The 19,139-nt window shown below is 39.9% G+C and overlaps 1 protein-coding gene across 1 annotated transcript in view; it reads right to left on the minus strand.

The window, feature by feature from the left end:
* LOC140200269 (NADP-dependent malic enzyme-like) overlaps positions 1 to 19,139 on the minus strand; it is a 163,517-nt gene that overhangs the window by 66,238 nt on the left and 78,140 nt on the right. Inside the window, exons 2-4 of the mRNA XM_072263357.1 lie at positions 17,453 to 17,586; positions 16,201 to 16,350; positions 7,767 to 7,842 (exon numbers count right to left, since the gene is read on the minus strand). Of these exons, the coding sequence (XP_072119458.1) occupies positions 7,767 to 7,842; positions 16,201 to 16,350; positions 17,453 to 17,586 (360 nt within the window). The remainder of the gene's footprint in view (positions 1 to 7,766; positions 7,843 to 16,200; positions 16,351 to 17,452; positions 17,587 to 19,139) is intronic.

The following is a 19,139-nucleotide window of genomic DNA, read 5'->3' on the forward strand; positions in this document are numbered from 1 at the left end:
TTGTGCTTAAGAAACAGGTAATGGAAGAATTGTAGAAATATGTACACACTACTCGCTGACAAAAGTACAGATATTTCTGTCCAGAAACATTACATTGGTATTTTACGTTTCGGCCAGTAAATGAAGCTTCCTATGCTTGTTCGTGGGTATTTTGAAACTAACTGCATATGACATGTTGTGTAGCTAATATTCCAATAATATTTGAGTAATCTTGCACATATATTGGTTGATTAAGCATTCTTGTTTAAAATAATTATGGGTTATATGTAAAATACATATATTGCTCAAGTCATCATGCTACCACATTATACGTGCGCACCTCGCTTAAAAGTAAAAGATGAAGTTACACCCGATTTTCGGACTCCCCACATTTTCTTTTGAAATAGTTCAAAGTTTTGAAATGACGAAACATAACATTGGCAAAGAAGTACTTTTAAAATGAGCCTGACATGGCTACCAACCTATTAAAACGAGTGAGATGTTCGCATCAGTGAGTAGAAATGGCACCCCAACACGTGGAGGAACAGTTGAGTGTAAAACTAAAGCAGTCAAGACATGGTCTTTGGAAAGGAAAACACGATTGAGTTTTTTTTTTTAAAAAGGTCAGGAAACAGATGAATTCAGGGTTCATAAACGGTGAGTGCCGGTCAATAACAATCATTAAAAACAAAATCAGAAACAGCTGGCTACATCAGAAAGATTAACAAGTTTGATTACGCAATGGATAATTGGCTCATGTATACTGAACTACTGGAACACTATTTTGAAACAAATGAAATAGCCAATGAGAATGGAGAGCCAATTTTGCCTAGTGCACTAGGTTTTAAGGCATACAGTTTACTTCAAAGTTTGACTGCTAAAAACTAAACCATCAGAAATGCTTTTTGCTGCTATTGTAAAAGTAATGCGGGTGCATTTAGAAACAATGCCCTTGTTGATTGCAGAATGCCTTAGGTTTCCTAAGGACAATCAAAAAGGAGAGTCATTTCAGCGTACATTACTGAATTGAAGAGATTGTCAGTTTGGTAATGGCTTAATGATACACTGAGAGTTTGTTTAGTTTGTGGAATGTTAAAAGAAAGTGCTCAAAAACGGTTCCTAAATGAAGCACAGCTTACAGTCAAACAAACAGCGGAACTTGCCATTGCAATGGAAACTGCAGACAGAGATGCAATTGAGTTGCAGTCAGGAATGAAAATGAGCGTGAACAAAATTGCATTGCCTAATCAGAAAGTGGTCTGGCCGAACAAACTGTGTTACTGGTGTGGCGGGGGTTCACATACACGAGACAAACTTGCAGAAAATGCAACAAAGTAAGATACGTACAAAAAGTAGGTCAGGGAGACTAAAATAAATGGTCTACACAGGGAAGAGATAAAGCTATAAAGTCAAGTTGCAGTTTCAAAAAGAGCACTGATCTGCACGCTGTTGATGAAAAATCTGATAATGATGAGCGTGACACAGACTTGTGTAGCCTTGCAATTTATAGTTTGGAAATTAATAACAGACAAGCAACCATGCCAGAACTGGATGGCAAATTAATTAAAATAGAATTGGACTCTGGTTCAGCTGTTTCAGTCATTCCACAAAATGAGTTTGAATGGCATTTCAAACGATACTAAACTGAAGCCTGCAGATATTCAACTAAGAACTTATACTGGAGGAAAGATAACTCCTGTGGGAATGACATCCATAACCGTAAAACACAACAACCAACAAGCCACACTGAGCTTGCATGTGGTAAAAACAGGAGGACCAGTGTTGTGGGGATGTGATTGGCTGAGACAACTACAACCTGATTGGAGATCCATTCACCAATTACATGCCCCATCCCCTGAAATTAAGCCAACGGAAAGTGAATTAAGAAAGGTACTGGATGATGTCACAACGATCTCCATACCAAACACCATGAACTGTTGCCCAGCAACAGCAAACAGGTTTTGTGCCAACCTCTGTGCCTTTGGTTGGAAAGCATATTGGACCTAGGAAAGACCATACTGCTCAGAGGAATCGTACAGTCTGACTACAACAGTTTTTATAGGCAACATATCTGAGAAAGCTTCTGATATGTTAATCAGGCAGTTACTTGTGAAAAGTGGCTATGTTTTAAGCTGGAAGAGTGTTCAAGATGCTTCAGGAAAGTTGCAAGCATGAGGTTTTTTGTGATTTCAAGAACCAGAATCTACTCTGCGTGCATTAAGGCTATTGCATGAACTTCAAGTGGGAGACAAAAAGGAAGTTGCAAATGGAGATACAGAAACAGAGGATTTGTCAGACGATGTCGTGGATGAGGAAACCAAGAGAAGTGATCAGATCATAAAGGGAGCAATAGAAGGATTAATGAGAGAATACTCTAGTGAATTAAATGCACCTTCCCAAGATCAAGATGCACAAACTAGAAGAAAAAATTAGTAAGAGAAAAGTGTCTAGAGCTGTCAGAACCACTTCCTGCAGTCAACTCTGACAAAGATCATGGAGGAGGCCCCAGAAGCTGATACTGTTTCATTGCAATAAGTCTCACTCGCCAACCAGAGTGATCCTCCTCGTCAGGAAAGACATTATCCCACAGGAGTAAGAAATCCTCCGCAGCAATTAAATCTTTAAGCCTGAGTGGGACTAGTTAAAATTTACTATGTTGTGTATATAGTGGTTGTATTAGACGCTGTGTACATAGTTGAGGTGCATTGCTGTTGAGTTGGAGTTTATAGCTAAGAAGGAAGGACTGTTGTGTAGCTAATATTTTGATAATATTTGATTAATCTTATACATATGTAATAACTGTTATGCTGTATGTAGTTCATTTTGTGCTGTTCGGTGCGAGCTATGTTTGTTTGTTTTCCGCTTATGTTTGGGTTATTGTTGGAGGTAGATGAGGAGAAATGTCTGCCATCCCATTAGGATGGTCGAATCGAAGGAGAGGTTTCTCTGGTGAGAGACACTAAGGTTAGGCCTGGGTTTTTTTTTTGGTGTGGTTTGGAAGAGATGAAGAGAGAAGATGGCGGAGAGAAGAGGTCACAGGATTCGACCCAGAGCAGGACTGTGGTTCAACGAAGCACAGGGTAAGATTGATTGAGGATCAGTGACTTGAGGAAACTGTGAGCTCCAACTTGTGCACTGTTTCATTAAACTGGGCCCTTCTTTTCTGTTCTTTTCTTCTCTAACCCTTCAGTCAAATTAAGAATTATAAAGCTAAAATCTTTTAATTGTATGCGGAGTACTGTCTGCTATTTCAAGGCACTCATTTGTAACAGGGTAACGAATTACTCAGCATCCACACAAACAGGGTTTTGGGGTGGGCTCGCACCTCAATCTCATATATTTAGCGGGGCTGAAAATATAGACTCACCATAGATTCACGCAGCCAAGGAAACCAGAGTGTTCCACATATATATTGGTTGATTAAGCATTCTTGTTCATTTAAAATAATTCATTATGGGTAAGTAAAATACATTAATTGCATACATCATTACGCTGTCACATGATACATGTGGGCCGCTTAAAGTGAGCACAAAGTTTGACCCGTACTTCAGACTCCCCATGTCTTCCTTTGAATTAGTTTAATGTTTTGAAGTTACAAAACACAACATGACAGTATCACTATTGATAAACAATAAAAACTTATGTCAACAACAATCTTAATATTCAGAAGATGGTGATGTTTACATCAGATGGGACTAATGTTATGCTTGATAAGAATAATGGTGTGGCAGCAATTCTTTAAGAAATAAAGCATCTGTCTGAGCAACACTGTGTTGCACACAGAGAAGACTTGGGATTAGACCACGCATGGAAATAAGTATCAATTATGCAGGATGTAGAAACACTGCTAATGTACACAATGTGCAGCAATTCATTGGTTAAAAAAAGAAAGCTAGAAGAATTAGCTAATGTCATAGAATGTCAAGTTGTGTAATTTAGACCACTAAATGAAGTAAGATGGCTATCAAACCAGTTTGCATTACTACTTTAATGAGGAATTATGAAGTTTTGATCCAGTATTCCAAAGGGTAAGTTAATCATTGTAACAGTCCAATCAGCAACTACTGGCTGAAGATTTTGACCAATCCACAGAATCTAAGTAGCATTAACTGTCCTTAATGATGTTTTAGAAGATCTGGCATCTCTTTGTAAATTCCTCAGAAAAGCTGTTTGATTACAATTGAAGCACTGCAGTATGCAAAAACAAAAATTAGCAAGTTACAGTCACAGTATTTTGGCAATACCATTTATTCAAGTGATAAAGTGGAAGATCCGCTTGCATCCATAAGCTCTGATGTTGGTATTATTTGATTATTACCTATTATTCGATTCATTCAATGTGTGTGTAATCACGTGGATAATAGATTTCCTGATGATGACTTAAGAGCTTTTAACCCTATTCCTATTGCAAACACAACCAATATTGAATTTGGAAAGGAGAATGGTGTAAGACTGACAAAAAAAAATACTCAGCTACTGTTACGAACCACAAAAAAAGCATTGCCTCAAAAATCTCGCAGCAATACTGATTTCAAATTTGTTGTTTCTGAGAAAGTTGAGACTGATTCAAGTAAAACATTCAGTGATATGTTGAATTAAGTGCTTAGAAACAAATGTGACGACAAACCAAGTTATCAGAAGATTGATGTTGATGAGAGAGATAAGAGAGACAATGGAGAAACATTCAAAATGCTAATAAGACAGAAGAGAGAGATTAACGAGAAAGAAACAGATTTCAGATATTGACAGACCGATTGCTTTGAACCTGAACTGTTTGAAGTTTGATGGACAGGCGATACCCCAGCAGGGGGATAAAAAGAACAGGTTCGCTAAGGCACGGCACACCATGAGATCATGAGATAACGAGACCCTGGAAGAGCGGTGTGCCCCCACAAATTGGTGCGAGTTTGGAGATCTGGTCGTGGGAACCGACCATAGAAGCACAGGGTGAAAAGGGTACGATCGGTGGGAACCTGGTGTGTGTGTCTGCCCTTGCCTGGGTGCCGGGTTCACCGCGGAAGAACGGTCGTATCCGGAACGGAGGGGTCACAGTCGGTGACCACAGAAGACATAAAAAAAGGGTCTGCCCGAAAGCTAACTGCGAAGAACATCAAAGGTCTGTTTGAATCAAAATTTGCATCTCTCTCTCTCTCTCTCCAACAGCACAACGGCGATTACTGCAAACTGTACTAAGCTGAACTGAACTCTGCGTCACTTGAGACTGATCATTTTACCCCTAGACTGCGATAGAGCTTGATTGATTCCTATTACCCTAGTTCTGTGTACGTGTGTTTTATCATCGCTAACCTGTTGCATTTATATCCTTATGATTAGAGTACTGTGTTACTTATTTCTTTAATAAAACTTTATTAGCTTCTGTTAAACCAGACTTCAACTAAGTGGTCCATTTCTGCTGGGTTGGCAACCCAGTTACGGGGTACGTAACACAAAAAGAAAAGAACTGTCAATTCTTGTTGATATCATTGGAATATTGCAAGCTTCCAATGCTGACCATGAACTGAGATTCATTCTTATGAATTTATTCAAAAGTAAATCCAGAAACAGATTACAAGTGGGACATTTGGATGATCTAATGAGGATTAAGGCACATTTTTCATCTGGGTGTGAAATCAATCTGAATAGTGTGATTGACAATGAATTTATTTGCTTGTTACATACGACAGAGAAGAAAAGGTTTATGAAATGTGAAAGATTTTCTTTGATGTACTGTATTTTATTATACCTTTCAATTATCAAATAAAATTAAAAGTATGGGATTTTTCAATTTTGATTCTAAATATTCATAGCATGCATATTACAAAAAAGTCATTTAAAATACCATACAGATGTCAGGCCATGTAAACATTTTCTGCTCAGAATAATGGTTGATTCGTACAGCAGTAAAAAAAAATATAGAAGGAACAGTGCCCATCACCAGACCCAACCACCTCCCCCATGTCCCCAACTGTGTGGTCACATCCCAAATGCATCTTCCCTACCCCTGATGTGGCAATCACCCCATACTCTTCGTTGTTGCCAACCCAATTTACCCAATCTCCTCCCCAGCCCCATCTAACCTCATGTATTCTTACCATCTTCCTGATCCATGCCTATTTCACTGGACTGTGCTGGTGTCTCTAATGTCCACTTACTTAAGCACTTGCTGCACTCTAACTATCCCCTCCATGGCCACATGGCTCCCTTCACCACAACCCTGGAAGTATCAGATGGCAGCTTTGAGAGTACAAAGATGTGCTACGGCTATGGATTTGTAACCCAGTCCTTGGTTGGATTAATACTATGATTTTTCATGAATTTCAGCTGTATTAAATATCTGTCATATAGAGTTTTATTTAAAGGTTAATCAAAACTCTAATAAGCAAAAATCTGAATACCCAAAGCTACAAGAACAGGTATGAGGTTGGGTATCCTGTGATAAGTAACTCAAAACCACAAAAGTTTATCCACTATCAGCAAGGCACAAGTCAGGAGCATGTTGGGTTGCTCTCCATTTGCACTGATAGGAGCAGTTCCAACAACAAGCAGGAAGTTCAAACCTTTCAGGACAAAAGCATAAACCAAGAGATTGTGCAGGTACTGGAAATCTTAAGCAATACACAAAATACTGGAAAAACTCAGCAAGTCAGACAATACCTTAGGAGGGAAATAAATAGTTAATGTTTTGGGCCAAGACCCATCATCAGGACTGTCACAGTGCATGGTGGATGACTGGGATAGTAGTATTGGAGATAGTTTGGTGGAGTTTAAAAGGTCCTTAGAGAGACACATGAATAAGAAGGGAATGAAGGGATATGGATACAAGAGGGACTGAGGATGCTGGAATTGAGAGCAATACACACAATGTGCTGAAGGAGCTCAGCAGGTCAGGCAGCATTTATGAATGGGAATAAACAGTTGCCATTTCGGGCCCAGGGATATGGATGATACATAGGGGAGCATTTAGTATAAATTGGCATCAGGGGCCAAATGGTCTGTACAGTGCTGTACTGGTCTATGTCTAAATTATTGTGGGAATACATTCATTGGCAGGACTGAAGCAGTTTAAGATGGTATGTCAGTTCTGGTCACCTCACTACAGGAAGGATGTGGATACTGTAGAGAGAGTGCAGAGGAGATTTACAAGGATGTTGCCTGGATTGGAGGGCGTACCTTATGAGAACAGGTTGAGTGAGATTGGCTTTTTCTCCTTGGAGCGACAAAGGATGAGAGGTGACCTGATGATGAGGGGTGGATAGCCAGAGGCCTTTCCCCAGGGCTGAAATGGGTAACGTGAGGAGGCATAGTTTTAAGGTGCTTGGAAATAGGTACTGAGGGGACGTCGAGCAAGTTTTTCCACACAGAGAGTGGTGGGTGCGTAGAATGCACTGCTGGCAATGGTGGTGGAAGCAGATGCATTAGGGTCTTTTAAGAGTCTTTTAGATAGGTACATGGAGCTTAGAAAAATAGAGGGCCATGCACTAGGGAAATTCCAAGCAGTTTCTAGCATAGGTTACATGCTTGGCACAACATTGTGGGCTTAAGGGCCTATAAAGTGCTGTAGATTTTTATGTTCTATGTCATCATCACCACCACCTTCTCAAGAGCAAATGGGGAGAGGCAATAAATACTTGATCTACCAGTGAAACTTCTCTCTCAAGAAATGAAGAAAGCAAACATTAAATTCTGTGCAATGTTCTTTTCCTGCCTGACTTTCTAATTGTCATGCTTCAACATCACACATATAGTCACAATCAACATAGATTTGCAGATGCTGAAAATAAGCCTACCTTTATAACATCTTCAGGCCAAGAGTTTAACATTGTAGCAATATGGCCCTTGTCATGAATAGTAATGAACAGTCCTCTGGAAGAAAAGGAATAAGAATGTTTGCTGTATGCAACAATAAAAGCAAATGAAAAATTTTGGGATTAAACCTTGAGTGCTATTCACAACTTGTTTAGTGGAATTGTCATAATAGGAGCTTGAAGATGAGCACTAATGTAAAACAGATTAGTTCTACTCCTAATCACAACTATAATTTATTCTAAAAAGGGAAAAAGAGCTAGCTTCTGTTTTCCATTCCAGTTAATATATAAAAAACAATTAAATTGTAAGTGGCCTGACCTACCAAGTCACAACTAATTAGGCTCTGGTTGGCATTTGCTCATCTATCCTTGTTTATGCATCAGTATCATTTAGAGAATAACAGCAAAGTTTAACAATTTTAAAAAAACACTCCAGGATGTTAATGTGCTATATTAGAAAGCCATACTTTGACCCTATTTTGCAATTAACATAATATATTTTAAGACGTTGTCTTGAATGGCACACATGCAGCTTTGCTTCTCAAGTACAGGATAATCGTAAAGACAGCACGGAATACCCAGCTAATGCTTCGTGTGTGGTTTTCTGCCTACTGACAGAAGCTCCCACACATTTTGAAACTGAAATACAGATTTGAATATTGCTTATTGAAGCTAAGTTACAAGAACATGCATTCATGGGTTAAGTACTTCTGTGTCCCAAACCAGAGTGAAATCTGTTGCCCAATGTTTCCAATCGCTTATTCTTATGGGTTCTGATACTGAAAACTTGAAGCTTAGCAGTATTTTGCATATGAAATAGAGTCAGGACAGCCACTGGAAGTAATTCTTCAGAGGAAGGCAGTATCCATCATTTAGGCTCCTCACCACCTGGGATGTGCACTCTTCTCATTGAGATCATCACAGGGGAGATACACAAGCCTCAGACCCACATTCAAAGATTTAGGAACAGCTTCTTCCCCTCTGCCAGTAGATTTCTGAACGGTCCATGAACCCATGAACACTCCCTTATTCTCTTGTTTTGTTTACACTATTTTTATAGTTTATTAATTTTTGTCTTTACATTGCATTGCTGCCTCAAAACACATTTCACAACTTCTGTCAGTAATAAATCTGATTCTCAAAAGTACAGGATAACTGTTGTTTTTGCTGACTTAACATTGCAAGTGTGTAAGAAAGAACATTTGTCTCAGATGTTTTACTATTTTAATTACAGGACTACAGACCACTGGTTTTTGCTAATATATGTAGCAATCTAACCATAAGTGCCTTTCTGTTGAAAGCAGTGATCCAGAAACTCAAGGGAATTTCCAGGAGATGGAGAATCTAAGGCCAGAGGACACAACCTCAAACGACAAGGACACCCCTTCAGGATAGGGATGAAGAGGAATTTCTTTAGATAGACGGTGGTGACTGGAATTCAATGCCACAGGTGGCTGTGGAGGTCAAATCATTGAGTATATTTAAAACAGAGTTTGATAGGTTACTAATTAGTAAGAGCATCAAAGGAAATGGAGGTGAGAGGGAAATTCAATCAGCCATGATTGAATGGCGGAGCAGACTCAAAGGACTGATTGGTCTAATTCTGTTCCTAAATAGGAAAAAAAATCACAACTTCCTAAAATAATTCAATTACATTTTATAATTCATTTTATCAATATAATGGTGCTGTGTGGGATTTTTAAAAAGTTTTTACTGTCAAAGATTAAGTTTATATTGAAGACCTTTGTCAGTTTTGATATGTCCTGTGATCTTTCTTGGTATGTATCCACCAACTAAGGTGGATAATTTAATCAAAGGTCCTTCAGCAGATCTGACATGGTAAATGGAGAACTTCCTCATTGATTTGAATAGTGGAGAAGAAATTTAAGGAAACAAAATTTTAAAAAAGTTAATGGCACTGTATTTGACTGTTTTTCCATTAAGTGTTTCATTTATTTTTTTCTCTCCTTTTCTTTGTGCATGACATACATGATGCTTCCTTTTAGATGAGGAAATTGGCAATTTTTCCTCTGAAACTAAATATGACATTAGAATAGGATGCCAACTTTTCATTAAGGGTAGTAGAGGCTGCAGGGGCTGGGTCAGATATTCAGAACAACCAGAAATGTTATCACTCAGCTTATTATGACGATTTGGTGGGATGCTGTTGAGACTGCAGCAGAACGGGCAAGGTGCAGACTTGAGTCAACTGCTACCTTCCTCATGCCTGGGCCCCAAGTGAAATAGTGACCAGACACCAGACAACACTCTAGGCAGAGACATCAAACCAAGTGCAAACACTAGAGAGGATCACACGAGCAGAGTAGGTCACCTGGAGCTTGAAGTCTGCCCACCATGCCTCAAGACTCAACTCCTCTTCTCTGCTTGATCCTCAATTCCCTGTATAACAAATCTTTAAGTACTTCCAATGATCCTTAATCTTCCATGGGAGCAGGGGTTCCCAACCTTTTTTGTGTCTTAGATCACTACCATTAACCGAGCGCTGTGTCGTAGACCACTACCATTAACCGAGCGCTGTGTCGTAGACCACTACCATTAACCGAGGGCTGTGTCATAGACCAGTGGTCCCCGTCCCCAACCACCAGACCACAAAGTATGTGCTACCAGGCCGCGAGGAAACGATACGAGTCAGCTGCGCCTTTCCTCATTCCCTGTCCTGCCCACTGCTGAGCTTGAACACATGCGCAGTCATTACACACACATCATCTATGTCAGTGCCGGAAAGAGATCAACTCCTCGAGCTTGCAAATGACGGCGGGCTGAAAAGTATGTTTGACATAACATCTCTGCTGGCATTCTGGATCAAAGTCAAGGCTAAATATCCTGAGATAGCCACGAAAGCACTGAAAACGTTGCTTCCATTTCCAACATACCTCTGCAATAAATGCAACGAAAACTAAATTGCGGAATAGACTGGACATAAGGAACCCCCTTCGAGTATCACCCCTCGATAGGACCGTGTTGTTGCAGGAAAACAAGTATTCAACCCACAGCTCCCACTGATTCAGCAATATTGGCGTGTTGCAATGATTTTATATGTTCATATGGGAAAAATATGTGCTGTGTATTTAATATCCAAACGTTACTTAAAACGTTATGACGCTATTGACTTATATAACCATATAACAAATACAGCACAGAAATAGGTGATCTCGGCCCTTCTAGTCCGTGCCGAACGCTACTCTCACCTAGTCCCACCGACCTGCACTCAGCCCATAAACCTCTATTCCTTCCCTGTCCATATACCTATCCAATTTTTCTTTAAATGAACCTGCCTCTACCACTTCTACGGGAAGTTCGTTCAACACTTACTTCAAGCTCCCCTGTCCTCCCCTGATAATTGACTTATCACTATATTCATGCAAGGAAAATATGTGCTGTGTGTTTAATATTAAATTCGTTAGATAAACCCTTTTAGAAACGAAATTGAGTGTATTAGCCACTTATCACCGATATTCCGGTCGTGATTAACACCACCCTTACCCCCCCCGAACAGAATTGCCAAAAATGATTTGCAGGAAAAGAAATCGGCAGGTACACGCATGCGCACTGGTGCCCGCGCAAGGCTTCAAGGTCATTGTAGTCTTTCTGGGGCAAACCCAACATATTTGACTGTTACTCTTGTCCGTTGGCAACCCTGCCCTCCACCGCCCCCCACCCCACCCCAGTCAGCCGGTCCGCAATGCAAATAAGGTTGGGGAACCCTGTCGTCGACCACTACCATTAACCGAGGGCTGTGTCATAGACCACTACCATTAACTGAGGGGTCCATGGACCCCAGGTTAGGAACCCTTGCACTAGAGCATCAACTTTGGTGCCAGGAATGGGCGGATATTGCTATAATCAACAAAATAAAACCTTAGAATTATAGGTTATGACTGTTAAAGGTACATTATCTTTGCTAGATGGCATCACTGGAGTTCTCCATTTTAAAAAGAGGAAACATTTAAATGAAATCATTCTGTATGCTGGCATTGTACTTATATAAATTAAGTATTGAATAATAAAAAGGCCGAAGTGAGTGCTGAAGTCAGGCCCTTTGCATTCCTATAGTGCAATATACGTAAATGTGGACCCACCTAAACTCTAACAGCTGGCATTACTGGTGCTCCACTTTGTTTGCAAGCATCAAGAGCTCATTGTTGTACTTAAATCTGTCACTGGAACATTTAAACCCACGCTTCGTAGTACGTGCAAGATATTCAGATGAAACCTTGCATAGTTTAAAAGCTGATAGAATTAAGCAATGCACTCCATACACAGTAGGCCAATTGTAGGGGATGACTACACAATGTAAATGACTGAGCAAAAGCCTGCCCTTGTTCAAAAGGGCAAAAGGTAACAGTGACCCAATATTTGCTGAAATGGGTCATTCTAGGATACTGGTGCATTTCCTTAGCCAATGAAATATGAAGGAAGGAAATAATAGAAACATAGAAAATAGGTGCAGTAGGCCATTCGGCCCTTCGAGCCTGCACCGCCATTCAATATGATCATGGCTGATCATCCAACTCAGAACCCTGTACCTGCCTTCTCTCCATACCCCCTGATCCCTTTAGCCACAAGGGCCATATCTAACTCCCTCTTAAATATAGCCAATGAACTGGCCTCAACTGTTTCCTGTGGCACAGAATTCCACAGATTCACCACTGTCCGTGTGAAGAAGTTTTTCCTCATCTTGGTCCTAAAAGGCTTCCCCTTTATCCTCAGACTGTGACCCCTTGTTCTGGACTTCCCCAACATCGGGAACAATCTTCCTGTATCTAGCCTGTCCAATCCCTTTAGAATTTTATACGTTTCAATCAGATCCCCCCTCAATCTTCTAAATTCCAGAGAGTATAAGCCTAGTTCATCTAGTCTTTCATCATATGAAAATCCTGCCATCCCAGGAATCAATCTGGTGAACCTTCTTTGTATCCTCTCTATGGCAAGGATGTCTTTCCTCAGATTAGGGGACCAAAACTGCACACAATACTCCAGGTGTGGTCAATAACTGCACACAATAATGACATTGGAAAGAAAATGTCCCATTACACCCAGAAAGAAAAGCAAAAAAGAAAAGTAATTATTTCAAAACAAAAGGAAGAAGAAAGAAATGGCAGAAAGATTTTTTTTTAAATTTGTAATTTTTATTTCCAACCAGAATAAGATACTTTACTTCCACCTGCTTTCTTTTGACCCTACCTGAACTGGAAACTATGACCCAGCTGTAGTTCCATGAGTGAGTTGGAATTTGGAAAACCCCCAACACCAGAGACAATCAATTGGTGACTAAGAATCGTGATCCCTAAAAGCTTTGTGGAAATCTCTGTGACTTGCTACGTTGTATTTTGTGTGGTTTATTTATGTTTTCTATTTTATGATACAGTAATAAATTAGGCTCAAGTTACTTTGTTGTGCTTGTTCACTTATTATCATGTCTGGGACACTTGAATTTTTGGGTCTGATCAAATCAGCCCAATATATTTCTTTCAAGAGAGACTGAGTGGAATTTTACAACATAGATCTTGCCATTAGAAGGTTATTCACTTTGCACATTAATAGTCCTAACAGGTTACAACAAGCTTAGTGCCTTTATGTGAGTGCTGAAGATAACACACTTGGCCATTGTTATACCACCGTCAAGAACGCTCACTGTGCCATCCCATGCTCGTACTTTGGAAAGTCTGATCACCTGGCCGTGCTACTCCCAGCATATAGGCAGAGACTAAAGACCACAGCACCAGTGGCGAGGGCCAAGAAGGCACGGTCAAGGGAGGCAGATCAGTGCTTACAGGACTGCTTTGCTTCAGTGCATTGGGCAATGTTCAGGGACTCACTTTCAAATCTGAATGAAAATGCCACAGTTGTCACCAACTTCATAAAGATCTGGGTTGCTGAATGTGTGCCTTTGCGAACATACTGGACATACCCAAACCAAAAGTCATAGATGAACCAGGAGATTAGTCGTTTGCAAAGGACTGTATCTGTGGCATTCAAGACCAGTGATTTGGAGCTATACAAGAAGTCAAGGTACAACCTACCAAAAGCTATTTTAAAGGCAAGAAAACAATTCCGATTTAAGTTAGAGATGGAATCAGATACATATCAGCTCTGGGAGGGTTTGCATGCAATTACTTCCTACAAGGCGAAACCTAACAACATGAACAGCTGTGATGCTTCACTCCCAGACAAGCTCAATGTCTTTTAAGTACACTTTGAAAGGGAGAATAAAACTACACCTGTGTGAATCCCTGCAACATCTGGTTACTCTGTGATCTTGGTCTCGGAGGCTGACTGCAGAACAGCTTGCAAGAGGGTGAACCCTTGCAAGGTGTCAGGGCCTTGATGATGTACCTGGCCAGGCACTGAAAACCCATGCTGGCTAACTGGCAGAAGTGCTCAAGGACACCTTCGATCTCTCACTGCTGTAGACAGAAGTTCTCACCTGCTTCAAATATGCAACAATCATAGCAATGCCCAAGAACAGCAGGGTGAACTACCTCAACAACTATAATCCAGTTGCACTCATCTGTGAAGTGCTTTAAGAGGTTGGTCATGGCTAGAGTCAACCCCTGCCTAAGCAAGGACCTGGAATTTGTCTAACATCACAATAGGCATACAACAGATGCAATCTCACTGGCCTCCACTCAGCCTTGGATAACCTGGACAACAGCAATATCTACATTAGGCTGTAGTTTATTGATTACAGCTTAGTGTTCAACACAATCATACCCTCAGTTCTAATTAACAAGCTCCAAAACTTGGGCCTCTACACCTCCTTGTGCAACTGGATCTTTAACTTCCTCACCAGGAGACCACAGTCAGTGTGGATCAAAAATAACATCTCTTTGCTGACAATCAAGGATGTGTGCTTAGCCCACTGCTCTACTGTCTCCAGACCCAGGACTGTGTGGCTAGGCACAGCTCAAACACCATCTATAGATATACTGATGATACATCTATTGTTGGCAGAATTTCATATGGTGACAAGGAGTTGTACAGGAGCGAGACAGACCAGCTGGTTGAGTGGTGTTGCAACAACCTTACATTCAACGTCAGTAAGACCAAAGAATTGATTGTGGACTTCAGGAAGGGAAATTCGAAGGAACACACATCAGTTCTCATTGAGGGATCAGCAATGCAAAGTGTGAGCAGTTTCAAGTTCCTGGGTGTCATCATCTCTGAAGATCTATCCTGGGTCCAAAACATTGATGCAATTACAAAGAAGGCACGACAGCAGCTATATTTCATTAGGAGTTTGAGGAGAATTGGTATGACACCAAACACACTCACGCATTTCAACATGTGTACTGTGGAGAGCATTCTAACTTGTTGCATCATAATCTGGTACAGAGGGGCCACTACACAGGGTTGGAAGAGGCTGCAGAAAGTTGGAAACTCAGCCAGCTACATCATGGGCACGAGCCTCCCCAGCACTGAAGACACCTTCAAAAGACGATGCCCCAAAAAGCAGGTGCCCAGCATTAAGGAACCCATCACCCAGGACCTGCCCTCTTCTCACTGCTACAGTGAAGGAGGTGGTACAGGAGCCTGAAGACACACACTCAACATTACAGGAATAGCTTCCTCCCCAGTGCCATCAGATTTTTGAAAGGACAATGAACCCACGAACACTAACTTTTTTTTTGCCCTTTGCACTACTTACTAAATTTAAATATACATTTCTTATTGTAATTTGTAGTTTTTTATTATTATGTATTGCAATGTGCTGCTGTCCCAAAACAACAAATTTCATTACATATGCCAGTGATATTAAACTTGATTCTGATTAAGTGTACAATTTGTTGGAACTGTCAGGACGGCAGTGGATGTATTCTGGTTTTCACATTTTGTAGCTCATGGTTTAACCCTTCTTCACAATACAATTTAAGAAGAAAATTATTTCTCAACTTGGGAAGAAAATTACAAATGCAAGAAGCTGCAGAGAGTCCCCATTACTTAAAAAGGTTAAAACTCCATCTAGGATACCAGTTTCAATGGATTTACATTTAGGATAGTTGTCCCAGTCCAACATGAACCAAGGTAACTATCTTTGACGAAAATCAGTAGGACTGACCTACTTGGCTATAAAACCAAAAGTACAGCTGGGAATGGACAACACATCAAACCAGAGAAGGGGCAGCTTTGGAATTACCTGCAGTGGCCTTTACAGTGAAACAGCTTTTTGATTCAGTAATCAGTTTCCAAGCTGGATAGAGGAATAGTTAATTGGTCAAGGTTCTAGAGGGGTAGTTGCACTTGAAAGTAATGGGGGCATTGAAAGCAACTTAATATTAAAATTTCTGCAATTTAGTTCTTATACTGAATTTAGTTGGTCACAATTAAATTTGCTGTATTTCCCATTATAAATTTTTTGGGGGATGAACTTAGTGAAACATAAATATCAACTCACCTTGGCCTTCTAAAGGCAAGGCCGTACTGCTGACATGCCAGGCCCACAGTGGGGGTATAGATAATTGGCATAAATCTTTCAATATTGGAAGTAAGTACTCTATAGAAAAGCTTCTCATTCCGATCCTGGAGAGTCATAAGGATAATATACCTGCATAGGTGAACAAATTAAAAGTTTTCGCAAATTAAAAAGGTAGCGCTGAAAATTTTCTGATCAGAAACAACCAAGATTCATCCTATGAATCTGACTTCATTTCATTTTCTATAGTACATTACTTCTTTTAAAAATCTAAACACACAATTCCATTGAACAGTACATATCTCCTAAATCACCTTTTAAAGGTTTTCAATTAGAGAACGTCTGTTTTGCTAAGATTTTAGTCACCTGCTCTGGAATCTCCACTTGAACTTCAAGGTTTGCTCTGAATTTTTTTTGTGACATTTTGCAGGATTAAAAGGTGCAACATGGACAATGGCCGATTTGCTTCATAAGGGAACACAGTGGACTCCGGTTAATTGGGACACATCAAGACCCTATTGACCCAATTAAGCAGCTACCTCAATTAACTGAAGTTTCATGGAAATAGTTAAAAAGGTATAAAAAAGACAGTAACAAATTATGTATTTAAATTTAACACAGAACAAATTAGAACACTACCAATACTACTGCAGTACTATAAAGCTGTGTAATTGTTCCTAATATTTATCGAAGGAGGAATTTATGCATGTCACGTTCCTTGACTATAAATGAACAAAATCAGCGCAGACGCCTAATGCAGATAATGGACTGCCCTCATACAATGCTGTCGACGAATGCAAGTCTCCTGCCTCAATTAATTGGCATAGTGTCCTGAATGAATGAAAGGAACCCAGCTATTTTCTTGATAAGATTTTCTTCTTCAGGAGTAGTTCTATGTAATTTGATGCGATGGCCCAATTAACCAGAACCCACTGTATTTAATTTTTTCCCAGGTTAATCTGCATATTCTCAAACTAAAGTAAAACAAAATGATCTGAAAATTTGTTCTCTCAAATTCCTGGCTCTCACTGAACGTATGCTAGCTGGCTGATTTTTTCTCCCCCCTCCCCCCAGTCCTGGCTCCGAGGAAGAAGCTGGCCAATTAGAGTGTGAGTTGAGGAGTTCCTGTATTCAAAATTGTTCTTCAAAAAGAAAATGCAAATGAAAACCAAGATCACCCCAGTTGTACATCTGTCATATGTCTGATAAATTTGAAGATTTTTTAAAAACATACTTGTCAAGATCATTGGTTTTGGTCTCATAGCTTTTAAGGACACGGAGAACCTGTACTTCTGGAGTTAAAAAGCACGGTGGGAGCAGGCCATGAATTCCAAGCTGCAGCCGTTCTTCAAGAGTAAATGCCATACCCTGGAAAAACAGAGAAAACAAAATCCTCAAGTCAAATGTCAATGCTGCAAAACCCTGCTGCAGCCTGGCGAAAATATATTTAACAAACAATGACCTTGATTAAGTTTTTTTGCATCTCACAAGCATATTTTATTGGGATTACAGAGTGAAATGGATTACACTCACATAGAAATTCCAAGGTGTGAGTTTATCATGAAAGTCATGATATTCCTGTCAATGACTATGCATACGTCAACTGGTTGCAGTTTTACAGCCTTCATCTGATTAAGGGAAACCAACAAACTGATGATATTTTCAGATACATAGTAACCAGTCTGGCTGTAAAATAATCTGTAAATTGTTCATGTAACTCACATGACCAAGAGTAAATTATGGCTAAAAAAGTAATGTTTAGAAAGTTCACAAGAATTAGAAATTGTATTGCACTTGGCAAACTAAGTTATAAATTGGATTGGCAACTCCTGGCCTTGCTCTATCAGCTGTTCACTTCATCTGTGATAATGAGCTCCTCTGCTTAGAAATCTCACGCTTAATATTCTCTCTCGTTACCAAAATAGATACAGAATAGATTGAAAATAACTTCACATAGGTCCACCTAGTAAGTAGGGTCAGATTTTCCACTGGAGACCATTTTCCATCTAAAAAGTTACTGTTCTAACTTAGAGAACAAGTAGCTTTTCATCATTCCTGTTCCCTTGAAATAGCACTATTTAAACAAGGTCTCATCTTATCTGTTGTCCTCCTGCAGCCTCAGATATAGTCCCTACACATGCCTGGATGAAGTCAATGATAGAACCACTCAGATTCCTAGCCTTAGGATCACTCCAGGATGCTGGTGCTATCATCTACCAAATCTCACTGTTTACTGCTCGGTTGCATTACGAACCTTAAATGATCTCCCTAAACAGGTTTTTCCTTCAGCCCAAAGCAGTGGACCAGATAAACAAAGGGATTTGCTGGAATTGCAGAATTTATAATGCTCTCAATCAGGCTTCATTTGTACTGTATTGCAAGAAAAAAAACCCACTAATTTAGTACAGATTAGACTTCCTGGCCAGAGCCCCCTGCCTCCTGTGGATATTATTTTTACTAATAATAGATAAAAACAGAAGTGCTAGCTGCAACTGTAGAAGGACAAACATGTGTTAACATTACAGATCAAAGACCCTTGCTTCACCCACTAAGTGTTTCCAGCATTCTCAGTCCTTCCAGCACTGGTAGAGTGCTGTTCAACTCATCAGTTCAATATTAATGATGAAAGCAGTGGTAGCTGGAAGTGTACAGTTTGTATTCTGATAGCTGCACAGATCTCAGATACGAGGCTAAGTATAGTCATTTCTAGTGACTTGCATCAGATTGCTGCAATAGAACAGGGAATTCTAACCATGGTGATCTATAGATCTCAAGATTGAAGATTATGTTGCTTATAAGACTTTAAAATTAAATGTTAGTATTACCCAACAATGCTTTTATGTCACAATGCAGTAAAGCAATTTCAAAGTTTAGGTTTAGGTGGGCAGCTTGCTTTTAGCATACCAATTTTCCAGCCTAAA

The sequence above is a fragment of the Mobula birostris genome, chromosome 7, assembly GCF_030028105.1.
Source record: "Mobula birostris isolate sMobBir1 chromosome 7, sMobBir1.hap1, whole genome shotgun sequence".
Taxonomy (NCBI): domain Eukaryota; kingdom Metazoa; phylum Chordata; class Chondrichthyes; order Myliobatiformes; family Myliobatidae; genus Mobula; species Mobula birostris.